Source organism: Gopherus flavomarginatus, chromosome 1, assembly GCF_025201925.1.
Source record: "Gopherus flavomarginatus isolate rGopFla2 chromosome 1, rGopFla2.mat.asm, whole genome shotgun sequence".
NCBI classification, from domain to species: domain Eukaryota; kingdom Metazoa; phylum Chordata; order Testudines; family Testudinidae; genus Gopherus; species Gopherus flavomarginatus.
In genome coordinates, this window is record NC_066617.1 from 190,327,214 (window position 1) to 190,347,094 (window position 19,881).

The 19,881-nt window shown below is 39.3% G+C and overlaps 1 protein-coding gene across 5 annotated transcripts in view; it reads left to right on the forward strand.

The window, feature by feature from the left end:
• The window catches only part of USP25 (ubiquitin specific peptidase 25), a 143,362-nt gene that overhangs the window by 73,175 nt on the left and 50,306 nt on the right, over window positions 1-19,881 (forward strand). For all 5 annotated transcript variants that reach the window (XM_050956976.1, XM_050956992.1, XM_050957001.1 and 2 more), the window contains exons 7-12: window positions 6,631-6,768; window positions 7,861-7,937; window positions 11,318-11,391; window positions 15,729-15,877; window positions 18,511-18,638; window positions 19,549-19,644. In XM_050956976.1, coding sequence (XP_050812933.1) covers window positions 6,631-6,768; window positions 7,861-7,937; window positions 11,318-11,391; window positions 15,729-15,877; window positions 18,511-18,638; window positions 19,549-19,644 — 662 coding nt within the window. The remainder of the gene's footprint in view (window positions 1-6,630; window positions 6,769-7,860; window positions 7,938-11,317; window positions 11,392-15,728; window positions 15,878-18,510; window positions 18,639-19,548; window positions 19,645-19,881) is intronic.

Sequence of the window (19,881 nt, forward strand, 5' to 3'; positions counted from 1 at the left end):
CGACACATACTCTTGAGTTCCTTGTCTTGGTTTTCTAGCACTTAAAATACGGTTATCTCATTACATGGCATCAAGTAAATGAGCTTCAATTGTTGCTATTGAAGAAGAACCTCCTACACGGGGGTTGGCACTTGCAATATTATTCAGATTCCATTTCCAAACATACTATCTTGTAGACACTCTGACCATCTCAGGCTTTGTACGACTAATGATGCATGGAATAGCACGTCAGCCAAACGTATGGGCTTGAGTGTAGCATCTTGGCAACTGGTATATTGAAGATTCAGATTGGTGAGAGCAAGAATCCTTCGTAAGGGTCTACATTTTCCTTCTATGTTTAATGATAACTTATGTTTTTATAGACCACCTTCAATCCTGAGGGGAACGAATAATATAAATTGATGTACATGCATTTCTTTACCACTGGAAAGTGACCACCTCTGTGTTGAAATGCTTCTTGTTCTCATAGCAATGCAATAATTTGATGTGAAGTGAAAGGACCATCTCCAGCTGAGACTGCAGGGAGAATTCAGAAACATTATTGGTTAGCACTTGGACAAATATCCGAGCAGAGACACTTGCTTTTAGGATGCATCTTCACTAGGCAAAAGATGTTTTCTTAAATCATGTTAGCTGTGTCTACACTAGCACTTATGTCAGCAAAATTTTGGCATTCAAGGGTATGAAAAAATACCCTCCTGAGCGACATAATTTTTGTCGGCATAAGCACTTGTGTACAGTGCTATGTCGGCAGGAGATGCTCTCCTGTCGACATAACTACCACTGATTGTTGAGCTGGTTTTATTATGTCGACAGGAGAGCTCTCTCCCATTGGCATAACGTGGCTACATGAGCGCTTTTACAGTAGCACAGCTGTGTATCAGTACAGCTGTGCTGTGTAAGCTAGTAAGCGTACACATGGCTTAGGCAAGACAAAATCTTAGTGAAATAAGGCATGGTATAGTTTTAACATTGGCTAACAGTTGAGGTGTACTGTTTATCTTCATTAGTATTGTATCTTGTGTTAGCTAACATGAGTTAAGAATGTACCACTTTTTCCCTAGTGCAGGCAAGACATTACTGACCACAAATTTTCAAGAGCTTTATTTTACATGTCTTCATGCTCTGATGGATTGAGAGTAAGGTTGGATGCCGGGAACTCCTCATTTTAACTTTGGCTTTGCTTTTGTCTCTGTTGGTGGGTGTGCCTGGTTAAGTTACTTAAACGTTGTTTTCAACTCTTCTCACTAATGAAAGAGCTGTAATACATAAAGGAAAGTTTGTGCTAATTTGCACCGTAGGCAGAACAATTTCTTGCAGCAATGAAGTATTTCTTCAACACTGTTGTCGTCCATGTATTTAACTGATATCACTCAGTTCAGCAAACAAGTCTGATAGAACCACACTAAGAAATGGGTTGGCTCCAGGCCACTTACTCATAGTCAAGGAGATATGCATTACAGCTTTTTGCTGCTGGTGTAACTTTGGGAGACAACATAAGCTACAGTGACCGCACGCTACCATATTTTGGCCTGTAGAATAGGGCATAGTATTACAGATTGTGAGGGAGACGACGTAGTAATGTTAAATCCATATTTTTGTGAGCACATATTTGAATTTGAAACTAGAACAAAGAAGGTAGTGGCATTGATGGTCATATTTACATAAAATGCTCATTTTCAAGTGCACAATGGTAGAAAGAAGCACACTGGAGTAATTTAAATAGTAGATTTTAATCTATTATAAAAGCTTTAGCATAACTTGAAAATTTGTGGTAGTTCAGTTTTAATCTAATTTATAATGCACTACATTATAAATATGGTTGTTTTTTTAAAACTGATTTATTTCAACATAACTACTGGCAGGGTAAATTATTTGAATTTTTCAAATTGCTATAGACCAAGAAAAATATATAAATTATTTTTTCTATAAATTCTTTCCAAATAGTTTTTTCCTAAACACAATGAGTTTGTGTCTACAACCAAAAGAGAATTAAGATTTAGTTTACAGTGTGCTAAATAAGCTTTGTCTTATAGACATTCACTGTTCTACCTTGTCCTAGTGCAAAAAATGTTTATGGGACCTGTGTTAAAGTATTTTGAACTGTACAGTATTTGCTAGAAGATTCTAGCCTGTGATTGGTCAGGTATTGCTAATTATTTGTATCATGGTAGCTCCTAGAAATTCTCATCACTATCTTCACAAACATTATGAAAAGATGGTTTCTGCCTCAAAGAATTTACAGTTTGTCCCCCATTCTGCACAGGCTTATGCACTGAGAATTCCTCTTAAAGCCGATGGGGCTATTCCCTTTGGCTATAGTTAAGCATGTGCCTAAGTCTCTGCAGAGCTGGAGCCTGTGTGATTGTATGACACAGGACTGCTGTCTGCATGAGTACCCCTAACAAGTCAAAAGTAGCAATGAGATGAGCACTTCAGTTAGGCCTAAAACTCTTCAGAACGTTGTCAGAATTTTAAAACAGCACCACCACCCTCCTACCCAGTGCTTTCCTGGAAGATACTGCATGCAGTCTAGTCTAAAATACAAACTATGAAAAGATGAACTTGAAAATTGAAATTTCTTGGTAGAAGAATACCACTGTGTAAAATCTGAAATTCTATTCACCTGAATAATTTAAGACTCTAAAATGGGAGAAAACTGAAGAGCTAGGAACACCTAAATGAAAATGTGATTTAAATTTAAAAAGCCCGTTTAAAACTTTAAAAAAATATATTTTTATTAACATTGGAAAGAAGAATATATTAGATTAAATGAAGATTCTATGAACATTGCTCTTCTTAACTTATTGTGAAGTAGGCTGGAAGAGCAGGTAAATCTACCTGGAGGCCTATATGAATATGAAAGGTATTTAACATGTATGCAGAATATATTCACAATTATTATTCCTACTTTAAAAATTGTTTGACGCCATTTTATACACTTTGTTCTTAAATGTGCGAGGTAGCATTCCACAGAACTGCCTAAACAAGTCCATTCTTTGTTTGATTAGACTATGCAATTGTTTGTTACAGAGCAATCAATACCAGTTTGACTAGCCAGCTTGACATCTGTACCGTGTTAGGGTGTTGGTACGTTTAATTTATATTTGGAATAAGTAGTCTTTCTGTCTTTTCTTTCTAATTAATAAGCATCATTCATGAGCAGTATCAGCTATCCTTTCAGAAGCCAGAGAGGTGTGGCTAGTGTTGTACTGTACCTTTAACCTGGGATAAATTAAACCTTTACATTTCAATTCATTTGATTTTGATTCTGCAGGCTCCTACCCTTATTATTTTTATTTTTCTCCTGAAATTAGAGAAATCTACATATTACTGTATAGGTATTTTTAGTAGGATTGGAAGAGATCGAGCAGGTCGTTATGTAGGGGATCTTGCTCCTAATTCCATCAAGGGAAGCAGTAATGATGCATGCCATCTTTGCAAATTTATGAACCATCTAAAGCATGTGTATTCCAGGGAGTTTTCTGAAGCAGTGAGTTCATCAGAAGTAGATGGGCTAAAAATCTGAGTAGAACCGATATAAGATTGTTCCAGCTTTGTTTCCTAGGGTTTTTGCAGTTTAGTTCTAAATATATCTAGTGATGGGGTTTCTGCTACTTTCTTTCGGAGGCTTTTACAGACTGATAACTTAAAATCTTCCAACAGTGAGATTTATCAGTTTAAATTCTTTTTCTTAAATTTCATCTCATTACTCTTGTTTGTCTCTTCTTGGACCCACTCTAAAACAATTTCTCCCCCTCCTTAGTGTGCCTACACACTAAATATTTCTAGGCAATTATCTTGTCATCACATCCCATTCTCAGTTAGCCAACATACTTTTTAATTGCAGTGTAAAGTAAATAGTATAGTTAGCAAAAGGTAGTTTGCCTCAATATTAACTATTCCTGTACTATCATGGATTACAGTTGATCTCATGTAGAAGTTCACTTTATAAAATGAAATGCTTTTGAACTGAAAGATCATTAGATAGTATACTTTTTTCCCCTGGTGTTAATGGTAAATTGAGAGTGTCATGTTAAACCTTACAGTTAGTCATGGAAGGATTACATTTTTATTGGTAATTGTCAGTAAACATGATTTCATCATACACACACAAACTTGAAAACTTGAATTAGAATAAACATCTAGAGATTCAGAGTTTTGAATTAGGTTTGTTACAGATGGATTAGCGAATGAATAGTAAAAATAGGTGTGATTTGTTGATTTAAGGATATTTATTTTGTAATTTTGACAGTGTTGACAGCTTGTGTTTTAACAGTGTATAAAGTTTAACAATTGAATCTCAACATGTACTGTCATTAAATGACACTGCTCTACAGCCAAAATGCTTCTGAAATAAATGTAGTCCAACTTTACTGATTCTGGGTCACTGAGAACGAAAATGATGCTTAAAATTGTTGATTGGCTCTAGTTTTCAAGATATGATATTGGGTCAGTATGTACGATCCTTGACTTGGGAATGGCAGAGGATAAGTGAGTTACAAAGGGAAGGGATCGCAATTTAAACCAGAAATGACTAAAATACATATTTGATTGGATCTATGAATAAATCTCTGACTGGGTTTGGACAGTACTTGCTTTTGAGGCAAAACAATGAATGATGTAATCTGAAGCTGGTATTGCATCATACTTGATATGAATTGCATCATGTTATTCCTAGAAGTCATGGATGATGCAATCATAACGAAGCTTACATCACTCTGCTGAACAAATTGCCCTATATCAGCTCTAGAAATCATACAGTGTCGTGCTCTCTTATTTGTCAGTGTTTGATTTTGCAAAGGGACACATTTCTGTTTAGCCAAAGTGAGCAGAGATGCCTCGTACTTGTGTGAACAGTGCAGATAAGTTCTGCTATGTTTGTGGTGAAGTGACTTTTGCATCACAAAAGCGCAGTATAGCCACTATGGTTAAGAAAGCCTATCACCTTTCTTTTGGCTGCAAAATTGGAAGTAAGGACAAGAGGTGGGCCCCACACATATGCTGCAACACTTGTGCAACAAATCTTGGCCAGTGGTTGAACAGGAAAAGGAAATCTATGCCTTTTGCAGTGCCAATGATTTGGAGAGAGCCAACAGATTATAGCAGCAATTATTACCTCTGCGTGGTGCCTCCAGTGGGAAAGGTGTGTCAAAGAAGAAAAACTGGACTGTGCATTATCCCAACATTCCATCAGCTATACGCCCAGTACCCCACGGAGAAGGACTCCGGTTCCTGATGCACCAGAATCATTCTCACTTGAGTCAGACGAGGAAGAGGATGAAACTTCTGGTCCTGAACCATCAATGTCACAGGACCCACATTTTCTCCCATCCTCCTCCTCTGAACCACACCTCATAACACAAGGTGAACTGAATGACCTTATCAGGGATTTGGAACTACCCAAGAGTAAGGCAGAGTTGTTGGGCTCCAGATTACAGCAGTGGAATCTCCTGGCAGGCTATCAGGGCAAACAGAGCCCATCGATGCTTGCAGACTATTGCTGGCCAGTGACAAGAGATACTCCATTGAATGAATACAAGAGACAAGCCAAGAAGCGCCGAGTAGACCTTGAATAGGACTAAACTATGTACATAATAGTTTTTTGCCTTTTGTTTCATCATAAATTTTATTTATATAACCCTTTTGCTGATTTTTAAAGTGTTACATAAACAGGACAGGTGAAATATTATCGTGTAAAGCAACCATAAACACATGAAAAGACCTAGGTTTACAATTTACGATTAAAACTCTACACAATATACATAGACATAAAATGTAAAAACTTAAATATTTTAGAAACAGTAGCCAATCAGTTGTTTTAATTGTCATATTTGAATTCAGCACATCAAAATACAAAATGTGATATTTATTATATCTCTGAAGCAGACAACTTCTCAAAAATTATAGACCAGTGTAATTGGCTAATTATACTATAATTTCCTGCAACTGTTAAAAAATGTAAATTGATAAAAATTAAAAATTCTTAAATATAAAATTGATGATATCAGTTACAAAAAAAAATCAAAATCAAATTCTGCAGGCCCATTTATAGTATTAAACACAACCCCATGCTTCCACCACTTACACTGTTCAGCTATGCCTGATGTCTGAAGGCTAAATAACCGTTAAAGTCTAGTTTCTAAGGGTTTGTACCACTGTAGCACTTAGTAAAGACGCTACCTATGCCGATGTGAGAGCTTCTCTAACTCTCTGAGAAGCAGTAACTATGTCAACAAGAGAAGCCCTCCTGTCGACAGGAGTTCGGTCAGTTGTAACTGCATCAAGTGACACACCTCTGAGTGACATAGTCATACCGACATAAATTCATAGTGTAGACCAGGGCTTAGAAGCTAAATTTCACTACTCAAGTTTGACTGCATTTTTTGCTGGGGTACATTTTTTGGGGGTGGGGGGTCCACATTCCACGTAACATGGCACAAGTCTAAAGTAAATTGGCGCACACTCATGCATTGCTCATGTTAAGTTTACATCTTATATGGTAGCAGACAGAATATTAGTAGTGTGTGTGTAATATGTTCACATTATACACTATCTTTATCGTTACAAAACTGATCAAGTACTTCATGGAAAATTGTTGAATGTTTGTTTATATTCTTTTAAATACAGGAACACAGGAATTTGCCTTTCATGCGTGAATTGAGGTATCTGTTTGCACTTCTCGTTGGTTCAAAGAGAAAATACGTTGATCCGTCTAGAGCAGTTGAAATTCTTAAAGATGCATTCAAATCAAATGATTCTCAGCAGGTAAAATTTATAATATTTATATTTAGAATTGGATCTCCTTATGGTCTCTGAACAGTAGCAAATATTTAATCTAAATAAAAAGCAAAATATACTATATTCATAATTGGTGACAATAAGAAGTCTAGTTCTCTTTTATTTGTGTGCTTGTTGGCCACATGCAATGTTGTATGATCTCACTGAAGTGCTGCTTTCAGACACAAGGTCTAAATCCATTTGGAAAATGGAAGGAGGCTTGTGGCTGAGTGTGCCTAACATAATCCATGCTTTTAAATTAATCCTCCCCTTCCAAACCCAAACAAAAAACCAACTTCAAAGCAATGGTAACTATTACTTTACAAAGATTTTTAGCAGTTCCATGCTCCTGAATTCCAGCCTCACATGTAAGATCCAGAAGTTAAATGGAGTTAGTAGTCTTTCTCAGAGCCTTACTCATGGGGAGCGCAATAAAGCCCTGAGCGGGACTATTTTTAGTCCCACTCCCGTCCCATCCCACAATACCTGGTCTTGCTATTATGACAGTGGGTCCTGTGGGACTGGTAGGATCCTGGTCCCACCACAGGAGTCTACACTAGTGCCATGCAGGGCTCTACAGCACATCTCAATTATTAATCTTGGCCTGTTGGATCCCCAGATGGGGGGAAGAGGCTAGATATTTATTCATTTGGAGAGTTTTGATACTTTTTTGTTCTAAATCATAGCTGTTACATTTTACTGTTTCCAAGTCGTTTGTTTCTACTTAAATCTGTCATTTTATCCATATGGACTTAGGTGGCTAAATCATTTGCTTACAATACACTGAGTTCAGCATTCCATGTGGATAGCATCAATCACCACATGTCACATGCCAGAGGACTTAAACATGTATTGGAGCACTGGGGTGCATGAGATCTGCTAAAGTGTTAGGGATGTCTAGATAGTACTGACTGAGGAACACAACACGTTCGAAGAGCCAAGATTGGAAAACCATTGTAGCATGGTCTTGAAACACTTGGATTTTGGAATTCTTGTAGGTGGGGAAGCCACTGTGCTGCACTCAAGTGTTCAAGAATACACTTAAATATGTATTAATCATTGTTTGTTTTTTTTTAACAGCAAGATGTGAGTGAATTCACTCATAAACTGTTAGATTGGTTAGAAGATGCCTTCCAAATTAAAGCTGAAGAGGAGAGGTAAGGGGTTTTTAATATCTAAAAATGTATATATTCATCTAATTTCCCATCGTAACAACATTTAAACTGATTTTTAAGACAACTGACTGCTCTGTCCTTTCCATCCACCAATGGCCCATATTATAAAAATGAAATTTTAAAAAAGGAGATAACCTGGGTCCTGTCTACACTGGAAAAAATAGGGCTTATAATATATAAGTGCAGCTCTACTAGCAGTAACAGTGGTGTAAGTTATGTAAGGTAGTTGTAAGGTAGTTATGGCTCAGGAATTTTTATCACTTTTAATCTAATCCTGTTGAGAGGCATTGTTCATCTTTGCACTGGACATTTTTTTCATCTTTCAGGCATATATGCAAATTGTTATTTCATTGACTATAAATTTTTAGGATTGATTAAAAAGAATTAGTGGACACTGAATGTCAATGAGAAATTTCTTGTTTTAACTATTGTAATGGCCCGGTCCAATTTATGATGAAAAGACTTCTGCTGAACTCAGTGACAGTTGAATCTGACCTTAACTTTAGGGTATTTTTGTTTTCTTGTTAGTGTTATTCTTCTCCCCCTTCCTAAAAACCTATTTATTTTGTTGCTTGGACAGATAACATCATATTGTACTTCAATAAAAACCTGATTTTTCTAAGTGCAGATGTTTCTTTCTAGGTACTGTCAGTAAGTTTTTGTTTTATTTATTTTGCTATCTTATCTTTTTCATCTTGGGAAATGTAGGGAACTTGGTATGAAAATAGCAAAATATTAAAGAACTGAAATGCATCATGGCCAGTCAATTGACTTTTGCCTTTAAATAACATTTGTTTTTAAATACAGTAGTTCAAATACTTCCAAAACTTTTTCCAGTTTCTTTTCACAAAAGCTAACTATTCACTATGTCACCAAACATCTGTACATTTTTTTGGACAATTAAATTTTTTAGGAGGATGGCAGGAACTCACTCTTACATGGTTGTGTGGCCTGGTCTACACTATGCATTTAAATTGATTTTAGCAGCGTTAAACCGATTTAACGCTGTACCAGTCCACACTACGAGGCCCTTTATATCGATATAAAGGGCTCTTTAAATCGGTTTCTGTACTTCTCCCCACCGAGAGGAGTAGCGCTAAAATCGGTATTACCATATCGGATTAGGGTTAGTGTGGTCGCAAATCGACGGTATTGGCCTCCGGGCGGTATCCCACACTGCACCACTGTGACCGCTCTGGACAGCAATCTGAACTCGGATACAGGGGCCAGGTAAACAGGAAAAGCCCCACGAACTTTTGAATTACATTTCCTGTTCGCTCATGCTGGAGCTCTGATCAGCACCGGTGGCGATGCAGTCCCAAATCCAAAAAGAGCTCCAGCATGGACCGTACAGGAGATGCTGGATCTGATCGCTGTATGGAGAGATAAATCTGTTCTATCAGAGCTCCGTTACAGAAGACGAAATGCCAAAGCGTTTGAAAAAAATCTCCAGGCTACACAGTGCTGCGTGACAATCGTAACGGAAAGTCAAAGAATCAAATGGACGCTCATGGAGGGAGGGAGGGGGGACCAAGGACTCCAGCTATCCCACAGTCCACAGCAGTCTCCGAAAAGTATTTGCATTCTTGGCTGAGCTCCCAATGCCTGTAGGTTCAAACACATTGTCTGGCGTGGTTCAGGGTATAGCTCGTCAATGTACCCCCTCCCCCCCACGTGAAAGAAAAGGGAAAAAAATCGTTTCTTGACTTTTTTTAATGTCACCCCTATGTGTACTGAATGCTGCTGGTAGACGCGATGCTGTGCCGCAGTAAAGAGCAGTATCCGCTCCTCTTCCCTCCCCGGTGGCAGACAGTACAATATGCTTGATAGCTGCTGAATACCCCTGGCTGGCCTCAGGTGAGGCTGGCCGGGGGGGGCGCCTGCGTAAAAATAGGAATGATTCCTGGTCATTCCCAGTAGATGGTACAGAACAGCTGGTAACTGTCTTCATCATAGCAACTAGGGGCTGAGCTTCAATCAGCCCCCTCCCTTTCATGTGTAAAGAAAAGATTCTGTACTGCCTGGACTATCATAGCAGTGGGATGGTGGGCTCCTCTCCCCCACACTGCTTAATGTCCTGCGTGGACTGTCATAGCAGCTGGAGGCTGCCTCCCCCTCATTTTATCTCACTAACAAGTCAGTGTTTCTTATTCCTGCATTCTTTATAACTTCATGACACAAATGGGGACGACACTGCCACGGTAGCCCAGGAAGGTTGGGGAGGAGGGAAGCAATGGATGGGGTTGTTGCAAGGGCAACCCCCGTGAATGGCATGCAGCACATCATATCTGCGGGATCTGACATGGAGCAGCTGTGCTCTCTGGTTCTCTGATACACTCATTCTCTAGTACACTTGCCCCATATTCTAGGCAGGACTGACTCTATTTTTAGATACCATAAAGGAGGGATTGACTCGGGGAGTCATTCACATTTTTGCCTTTGCGCCCCCGACTGACCTCAGCCAGGAGCACTCATGATAGCAGCAGACGGTACAGAACGATAGATAGCCGTCATCTCATTGCCAATTTACAATGGCAGCAGACGGTACAGAACAACTGATAACTGTCTCTGCTATCATGCAAAAGCAAATGAATGCTGCTGTGTAGCGCTGCAGTATCACCTCTGTCAGCGGCATCCAGTACACAGACGATGACAGTAAAAAAACAAGCTGAACGGGCTCCATGGTTGCCGAGCTATGGCGTCTGCCAGGGCAATCCAGGGAAAAAGGGCACGAAATGACTGTCTGCTGTTGCTTTCTCGGAGGAAGGAATGAGTGACGACATTTACCCAGAACCACCCGTGACAATGATTTTTGCCCCATCAGGCACTGGGATCTCAACCCAGAATTCCAAGGGGCAGGGGAGACTGCGGGAACTATGGGATAGCTACGGAATAGCTACCCACAGTGCAACGCTCCAGAAATCGACGCTAGCCTCGGACCATGGATGCACACCACCGAATTGATGTGCTTAGTGTGGCCGCATGCACTCGACTTTATACAATCTGTTTTACAAAACCAGTTTATGTAAAATCAGAATAATCCCGTAGTATAGACATACCCTGTGTTTACAAGCAGTCTTGTGAATTCTCTTCAATTCTGAGTTTGGATATGCATGGAACTTCCCAGAATAAAATACATTTACTTGCTTTGTAAATACACTTCACCATTGTGAATACATAAATCCTTAGATTATTATGAACAGATGAAAGTACAAAACTTGACATTTACAATAATTAAAAATGAATTATGCCACTATATAGATTTATGTAATAAATGCAAATGCTTTTTACTATTGTAATTGTTGGTTTATGTGGCTGCTGTTGTTGTTCTTGGTCTTACAGTTGCATATTTCATGTTTTAGGGATGGAGAAAAGCCAAAGAACCCAATGGTAGAGTTGTTTTATGGACGATTTCTAGCAGTGGGTGTGCTTGAAGGTATGCATTTTATTGTGCTTGAACTAGAAAAGATGTCAGTTGATGCATTTTTTAACATATGTCTAGTTAAACAAATGAACTGTATAATTGCACGCATTTCTAAATGATACCTTACTCCACAGAATACATCTTTAAAATATGTACCATAACCTAAGTTCCCTATAAGCCACGCAGCTGCATGGTCCTGGAGCAGCCTATCAAGGGCTGAAGCAGGGAGAGGCGTCTCTCCCCTAGACCCAGAGGTGCTTCTCCTCTGCCTCAGCCCTGGAAGTGTTGCAGCTGGGCAGAGACGCGGAGATGCTCTCCACTGGCCCTGGAGCTGCTGCAGCCAGGGAGGGGCACCTCGAAGCTGCCGGGGAGTCACCTCTCCCCTGGCTGCTGCGAGGAGAGAGGGCTGGGGGTAATTCTCTCTCCCTGCCATGGCCCCGAGGCAGCCTGCAGTCCAAACCTCTCATCCCCGGCTCCACCCCAGAGCCTGCACTCACTGCTGGAGCCCTCACCCCCCTGCACCCCAACCCTCTGTCCCCGCCCTGAGCCCCCTCCTGCACCCCTCATCCTTGGCCCCAGCCAGAGCCTACACCTCAACCCTCTGCCCCCGCGCTGAGCCCCCTCCCACACACTGAACCCCTCAGACCCACCCCCACCACACATCACCTCCGTATTGATGACATAACAAAATTTGTTCTGCACATGCATGGGAAAAATGAGAGAGAACATTGACCACAACTGTGACCAGTTTTTTTCTTAGAAAAAGCAAGGACATGGATGTGGGGGGGGGAGTTTATTTTGTTTTTTAAACTAATTTTAAGAAGATTCGATAATTTCCAGTAGAATTGAATGTGTGTTCAGGTGCAGCACAATTTAGGTAGAGTTGAGTGTAAACACACTTGAGAACTCGCAAATATTTCATACTAGACTACAGAAAATCCTGTTCCAGTATATGATTGCAAGTGAGCTTGTTCTCTCTCTATGGAACATATAACAATTTAAAATTTGTAATACTCTGAAGATTATGATATTCCACTTCTACAGAAATCACTGAAAAACATTTCAAACAAATTTAAAGTGACTTCCAGTTGTGTCTTTATCTGGAACATCCTCCCTCCTGTGCCTCTCTCTGCTTCATTCTTTCTTCATGTCTATCCTACAGACTCATTACTTTGAGCTAACATTCCAGCTCCTATCTGCACTCACACACGTTCATGTTTTCCACATTGGAACATGGCAAGGTTACAAAACCAAAGGAGTAGAAGAAAAGAAATGGTTCATAAATCATGACTCTTGTAATGACTGACATAAAGTATGCCTAAATAAATACATGTAAAATAAAATTATTTTCTCCCTTTGTGGTGTTACCCGTTCTTACTCTCCCTGTTTCCTTAGCTGGAAGTCTTTACAGATTTGTATAAATTACTGTAGCATTCTCAGGGCAGAAGTCCTAGTAGTCCCATTGACCCTGGGACTATGAAGGTAAGTAAGAACTATTGAATTAGTTTCCTGGGTCAGGCCTTTACTTTTCACTTGTAAATGCTATGCACATGAGGAGTGCTATATCAATAATAAATAAAACTACTTGTTAAAGTAACATAAATGTATGAACTAAAATATTTAGTAGATTTTATTGGTTGAGGAGCAAAATAATCAGTCATTTTAATATTTCATCCAAATCATTTCCCCTCCGAAGTAATTTATTTTCATGCATCTGATTGATTTGTTCAATACTAGTATATAATTTGGAACAAGCGAACATAGTACCTATCTTTGCTCCCCCTTTTAAGGAAGACTTGATGAATTATGCATCAGTCAGCCTAACTTTGATACCTGGAAAGATACTGGAACAGATTACTAAACGATCCATTTCTAAGCAAGTAGAGAATAATAAGGTTATAAGAAATAGGCAGCGTGTATTTGTCAAGAACAAATCATGGCAAACCAACCTAATTTCTTTCTCAGAGTTTACTGGCCTCTAGTGGATAGGAGGAATTTTAGTAAGTCTTTTAACCCAGTCTTACATGACATTCTCATAAGCAAACTAGGAAAGGTGTTTTAGATGAAATCACAAGTTGGGTGCACAACTGGTTGAAAGACCATATTCAAAGAGTAGTTATCAACTGCTTGCTATCAAACTGGGAGGTTGTATCTAATGGAGTCCCACAAGGAGTCAGTCTTGGGTCTGATACGGTTCAACATTTTCATTAATAACTTGGGTAATGGAGTGAGGAGTAGTGCAAATTTTATAGGCATATCCCATTCTAGGGTGCAGTCCAGACAGTGAGGAGTTGTGACCACCTGTCCTTCAACCTTGAGTGCCTCACAATGCTTTGCTGCTGTAACTCCCAAAGTGGGCCCCTTACAAACAGCCAGAGAGCATGCAGGTCACACTGAGTGTGTGTGTGTGTGTATATAGCTGCAGCCTGCCAGTGACTTCTGTCACACAGTCTTCCATCAGCCTCGATTACCCTTTGCAGGGTGATTCCCAACACACTCCCAATTCCAGATACCTCTCCCCCCTACCCCAAATATGTGTTCTCCAGTATCCAGCCCTCTCCAGTTTTTAGAGGTCCGTTGCCCCTGTAAGAGGTCTGTGTACAATAGTTTACTACTTAGGTTGGAATTGCCAGACAATTCAGTTTAAAAACAAAACAGAATTAGCTTTGATTTTAAAGAATAAAACAAGTTTATTTAACTACAAAGAGAGAAATTAAGTGGGTACAAGTATAAGGTATTAAAGTCAGAAATGGTTGCAAGAGAAATAAAGATAAAACACTTAATAGTAACTAAAATTCAACAAACTAGAGTGTTCAAGGTGACATTCTTACCAAGTGTTTCCTGCAACAGGTAAGAACCCCTCCCAAAATCCAAAGGCTGTCTGTTTTTTCTGTCTTCTCACATGAAATAGTGAGATAGAGATAGGATACTTAGGGTGTTTTTGCCTCTCCCTTTTATAGTTCTGTCAACTTCTGAAATGCGTTTTCATGAGGGTTACCCCTAGATGAAGTTCCTTCAAGCTATGAGGATGGAGACTTGGGATCTTATGGTGAAAGAGGTTCTGTGGTGTTTGTTAAAATGAAAATCAATCTATTTCTGCTCCCCTTCTCTGCCAAAGAATGGCCACTTGACCAGTTATTGCCAGTCAACTTTGATGACCCTTGGCTAGATGCGTCAGCATGTCTTTTGTCTTCAAGAAACTTGTTTACCCAGTCCGCAGACATGTCTGGTAAACACATTTCAGTAATAACTTCAGCTTATGTTCATAACTTTACATATTATGTTGCTACACGTGTTTCAGCACAATATTATTGACCAGCAAGCTATTAGTTTTCAAATGATAGTTTACAGGACATATGCTATACAAAGACTATCACAGTGGTGTGTTGGGGTGTGAATACAGGGATGCACTGTTTGCAAATGACACCAAGCTGGGAGGGGTTGCAGGCACTTTGGAGGACAAGATTAGAATTCAAATTACCTTGAATAATTTGACAGTTGGTCTGCAGTCAGCAAGATGAAATTTAGTAGAGAAGTGCCAAGTACTTCACTTAAGAAAGAGAAATCAAATGCGGAACTGCAAATTGAAGAATAACTGGCTAGGCAGTAGTGCTGCTGAAAAGTGTCTGGGGGTTATAGCAGATCACAAGTTGAATATGAGTCAGCAATGTGTAGCTGCAGAAAAGACTAATATAATTCTGCGTATATTAACAGAAATACCATATGTAAGATGCGGGAGGTAATTGTGCTGCTCTCCTCAGTGCTGGCAAGGTCTCAGCATTCTCTAGTTCTGGGTGCCAAACTTTAGGAACAATGTGGACAATTTGAGGAGAGTCCAGAGGGGAGCAACAAAAATGATGATAGGTTTAGAAAATCTGACCTATGAAGAAAGATTTAAAAAGCTGGGCTTGTTTAGTTTTCTGAAAAGAGGACTGAAGGAATATCTGATACCATTTTTTAAATAAAGAGGTCGGTGATCAGTTGTTCTCCATGTTTACAGAAGGGAAGACAAAAAATGTAATGGGCTTACCCTGCAGCAAGGGAGATTTAGGTGAGGTATTAGGAAAAACTTTCTAACTGTAAGGGGGGTTAAGCTCTGGAATAGTCCTTCAACGGGGAGAGTGGACTCCTCGTCTTAGGAGGTTTTTAACAAGTTAGGCAAACACCTGTCAGGGAGGATCTAGGTTTACTTGGTCCTTCCTCAGCACAGGAGGCTGGACTTGATGACCTCTCAAGGTTCCTTCCAGCCATATGGTTTTAATTCTCCTATTCCACATGACTGACTAGAAGCTTAAATGATAAATGTTTATGCATAAAACCTTAATTGTTAATACCTCTCTCCTGCCAAGGTAAGAAATTTGAAAACACAGAAATGTTTGGCCAGTACCCACTCCAGGTTAATGGCTTTAAAGATCTGCATGAGTGCCTAGAAGCTGCCATGATTGAAGGGGAGATTGAATCTTTACATTCAGAGAATTCTGGAAAGTCTGGTCAGGAGGTGAGTTAAATGTTTGGTTCCTGTAGGGGCTAATAGTGCCTCTTTATGATGATGTAAATAAAGAGCAAGATTATTAACCAAGAGTGCAGATCCCCACACAGCACTGTGCTGGTGATCATGCGGGCTGTTGCTGTAGTGGTGTAAGCCTATCCTAAATCGTTCCTATGTAGTATGCAGTGTGTGTGTGTGTGTGTGTAAGGGGTGCAGATGGCTACTCCTCACCCGACATATCAAATAAAAGGAGTCAATTCAGCATTGGGCTCTGGAGAAGTGTATGCTGATGGGAAAAAAAACTGCTGAATCTGCTTACATCGTGCAGCCCTGAGTGAACATTGTGTCTTCAGTGTGACTGGAGATGTTCCACTGCTAAGTTATGGGTCCATCTTATTCTTTCTGAGAGGGTATTGAGGGTCACATGACCATTTTTTGCATGAGCTGCCCTGCTTTTGCCTGAACACAGTTGCCAAGTTAGACAATTACAGTGGTGAAGGTGGCACAGGCTGTAACAGTGCTCATTTGCATAACCCCTCCCTGTCATAGTTGACTCAATCCTTATTTATATATTGTACTACTGTGTCATAGAGAGCGCACACAGGCTAAGCTGTGCTGTGTTCCTTCTGACTATTTAGACAGTGAATTTGGGTGCCTTACTATTTGCTTCTGCAGATTTTAAGCTCCTGTATAACCTAATGAGCTGGCATTTTGCAGGTAACAATATTAGTCTGAATTTAACATACAGATGACACAATGTTGTTCATAGTACAATTACAGAAATGTGGATTTTGCCCGGTATAATTGTCATTTTTTTCTTCTGACAACTTATCCCCTTCAGAAAAGTCTCACACGCTACGTAGTGACTGCATATCTATCTAGTCTGGGACTAGCCTGTTTGCAATATGTTAATAGAACTTAACTCTGACCTATGATTTTTATTAATAATAATAATAAAAAGTCAACACTCCATTATTTGGGGTGGGCTGGATTATTTAGAAATATTTATTTGAATAAATTAGGATGTAAATATACAATATGTATGCAAAAGTAGAAGGGGATGAGATGATTCTTTTTTCGCATCCTCCCATAATGATTAAGCCACATTCTCTCAGTTTATGTATTTTCACTATCCTATCACACCTATCTCAAGAATGTGAAATCCTTCCTAAAAGGATTGTGTTGTCTCCTTAGTTCAGATGTATTCCTACCTTTCATGTAAATATGTTACAGTAACAAAATGTTACTTCTGTTACAGTGATGTCAAAATATACATTAGCTTTTAATTACAAAGCATAATAAGAGCATCCTCCAATTTGTAGCTGTAATTTCCAATTTGCTAATACTGACAAAAGTTTTAAAATTTCTCTTCTGCACTAATTGCTTTTACTGTCAACTGCTGTTTGTTTTACCTTTGCCTACAGATCCCACATTCGTGCTGCTTTCTTTTCATATGACATTTTCCATTTGTTTTATTATGGTCACCTGCACAAATACAACCTCAGCATAAATTCAGTTTTTTTATGATAAGGCTGTAGGGTAACACCTTTCCTGAAGCAAACACATAAACAAAGACTTCACTCAAGTATCTCAGTGCAGTATGAAGCACAACTTTTAAATGAAAGTAAGTGGTTTTTTGTGTGTTGTGAACACTGGACACTACCCCATCAAAATTGTGTATACACGCACATGCGCCTGCACACACACTTGAAATGGAGCAGTTAATTATAATCTGTTAGTTATAAATTGCAGGGTTCAGTGGTTTTTGGAATTTGCTATATGAATGTTGGCAAATTGTAGAAAACAGAGAATTACCATGTGCTGTTCTAGATTGTCCATCTTTACATGTTGTAAAGTTAAGACACTGTATTTAAACCTGGCTTCTATTTCTACATGAAGGCAGAAGCAAAAACAGTCACGTAGCATATTATAAAGAATTGTTGACAGTGGTACAAACAGAAAGAAAATATATAAGTCCAGCAAAGAAAAATATTGCTGCACTATTACCAATCTAAGATGACATCAGATGTACATTAGTCATATTTCCTATGGAAGATATTAAATCATAAAAATGAATAAACCGGTAATTTTGTTTTGGAAATAGCGAGCAAATCTTTAAGGTGTTGGAAATTATTGCAGAAGGTTGAATTTCTCACTGCTTTAACAAAGGATATACCACTTCAGAAAGAAACCTCAGGTTGCCATTTGTCCCAATTGGTGATGTAAGGAAACAAAACTTGACAGCCATAAGAGCCTGGAAGGTAACTAAATGTCTTTAGTTACAAACGCTGGTGATCCATATCTACTCTCAAAGTGACCGACTTTCTGCCAGGTTTTAATTCTGTACTAAACTGCTGGGGTGTGAAAGATATTGAAAACTCTTGATTACCTGGGTTGAACACACAAGGTAAACCTGTTGGTAACAATTGGGCTCTAATGATCTGAAGTTTGAATAGAAACAGTCAGTCTTACTTAAACTAAAGATGAAAGGTAGGGGAGCCATACGAAGTTGACACTGATCCATTGTCAGAATCATTTTATTTACCCACAGTGTTGGAAGCATTATTGTAACCCTATGACCAAACAATTGCAGTATGGTTGAAAATAATTCACTGTGTGCTTCTTTTGTTTGTTTTGTTCAGCATTGGTTCACTGAACTTCCTCCTGTGTTAACTTTTGAGCTCTCAAGATTTGAGTTTAATCAGGCTTTGGGAAGGCCAGAGAAGATCCACAACAAATTAGAATTTCCTCCGATTTTATATCTGGACAGGTACGTTACAGTGTATTCAGCAGAATCTTAAAGTGTGTTTACAGATTAAATCACATGGAATTGGTTAAACTGCCAGTTCTTCTTACGATGGGTTAACTCATGGTAATCATAGAACTGGAAGGGAGCTCAAGAGGTCATCTAGTCCAGTCCCCTGCACTCATGGAAGGACTAATTATCTAGACCAGTGGTGGGCAACCTGTGACCCGTCAGGGTAATCCGCTGGCAGGCCACAAGACAGTGTTTGCATTAAATGTCCACTGGCTGCTGCTTCCTGCAGCTCCCATTGGCCAGGAATGGCAAACCATGGCCGCTGGGATCTGCGGGCGGCCGTGCCTGCGGACAGTCAATGTAAATGCTGTCTTGTGGCCTGCAAGCAGATTACCCTGATGGGCTGCAGTTTGCCCACCACTGATCTAGACCATTCCTGACAGGCGTTTGTCTAACCCGCTCTTAAATATCTCCAATCATGGAGATTCCACAAGCTCCCTAGGCAATTTATTCCGGTGCTTAACCACCCTGACGGTTCAGAAGTTTTTCCTACTGTCCAACCTAAACCTCCCTTGCTGCAATTTAAGCCCATTGTAATGTTACCATTGCTGAAAGAGGTAAATTAACTACATCAATGGAAAAAAACCCTTCTGATCATGTAGGAAGTGTCTACACTATGGTGCTGCAGCAGTGTAGTAACAACAGTGAAGCTACGCTGTTGTAGTGCCCATGGTGTAGACATGGCCTTATAATTAGTCTCTTCTGTTATACGTTTTTTTAATGCGTCATAAGTGGAAGAAAAATGATTTTAATGACTCAAACTTAGTTGTTGATAGTGAATGTGTATGACAGTTTAATAGAGTTCAGTGTCAGTATTGAAATGCAGCCGGGTGACTCCTTGTCTACCATTTTGTTTTCACAGATACATGCACAAAAACAGAGAAATTACAAGAATTAAACGAGATGAGATCAAGAGACTTAAAGAGTATCTCACAGTGTTACAGCAGAGATTAGAACGGTACTATAGATGATTTTTCCAAACATAAGGGCAAGTGACATTTGAATTGTAGGCTATACAGAAGAGAATAGTTCATTGTCTTTTATATTAAGTGTTCTGAAGTTTCTCTTAGACCTTTTTTCCATTCCACTTGCAACTTCTATGGAATGTTTATTTAAGCAAAAAAATGCATGGAATTTATGATGACAGGTTTATTTTACTTAATTGTAGTCTGCCAAAAATTCCATTTTCTATGAG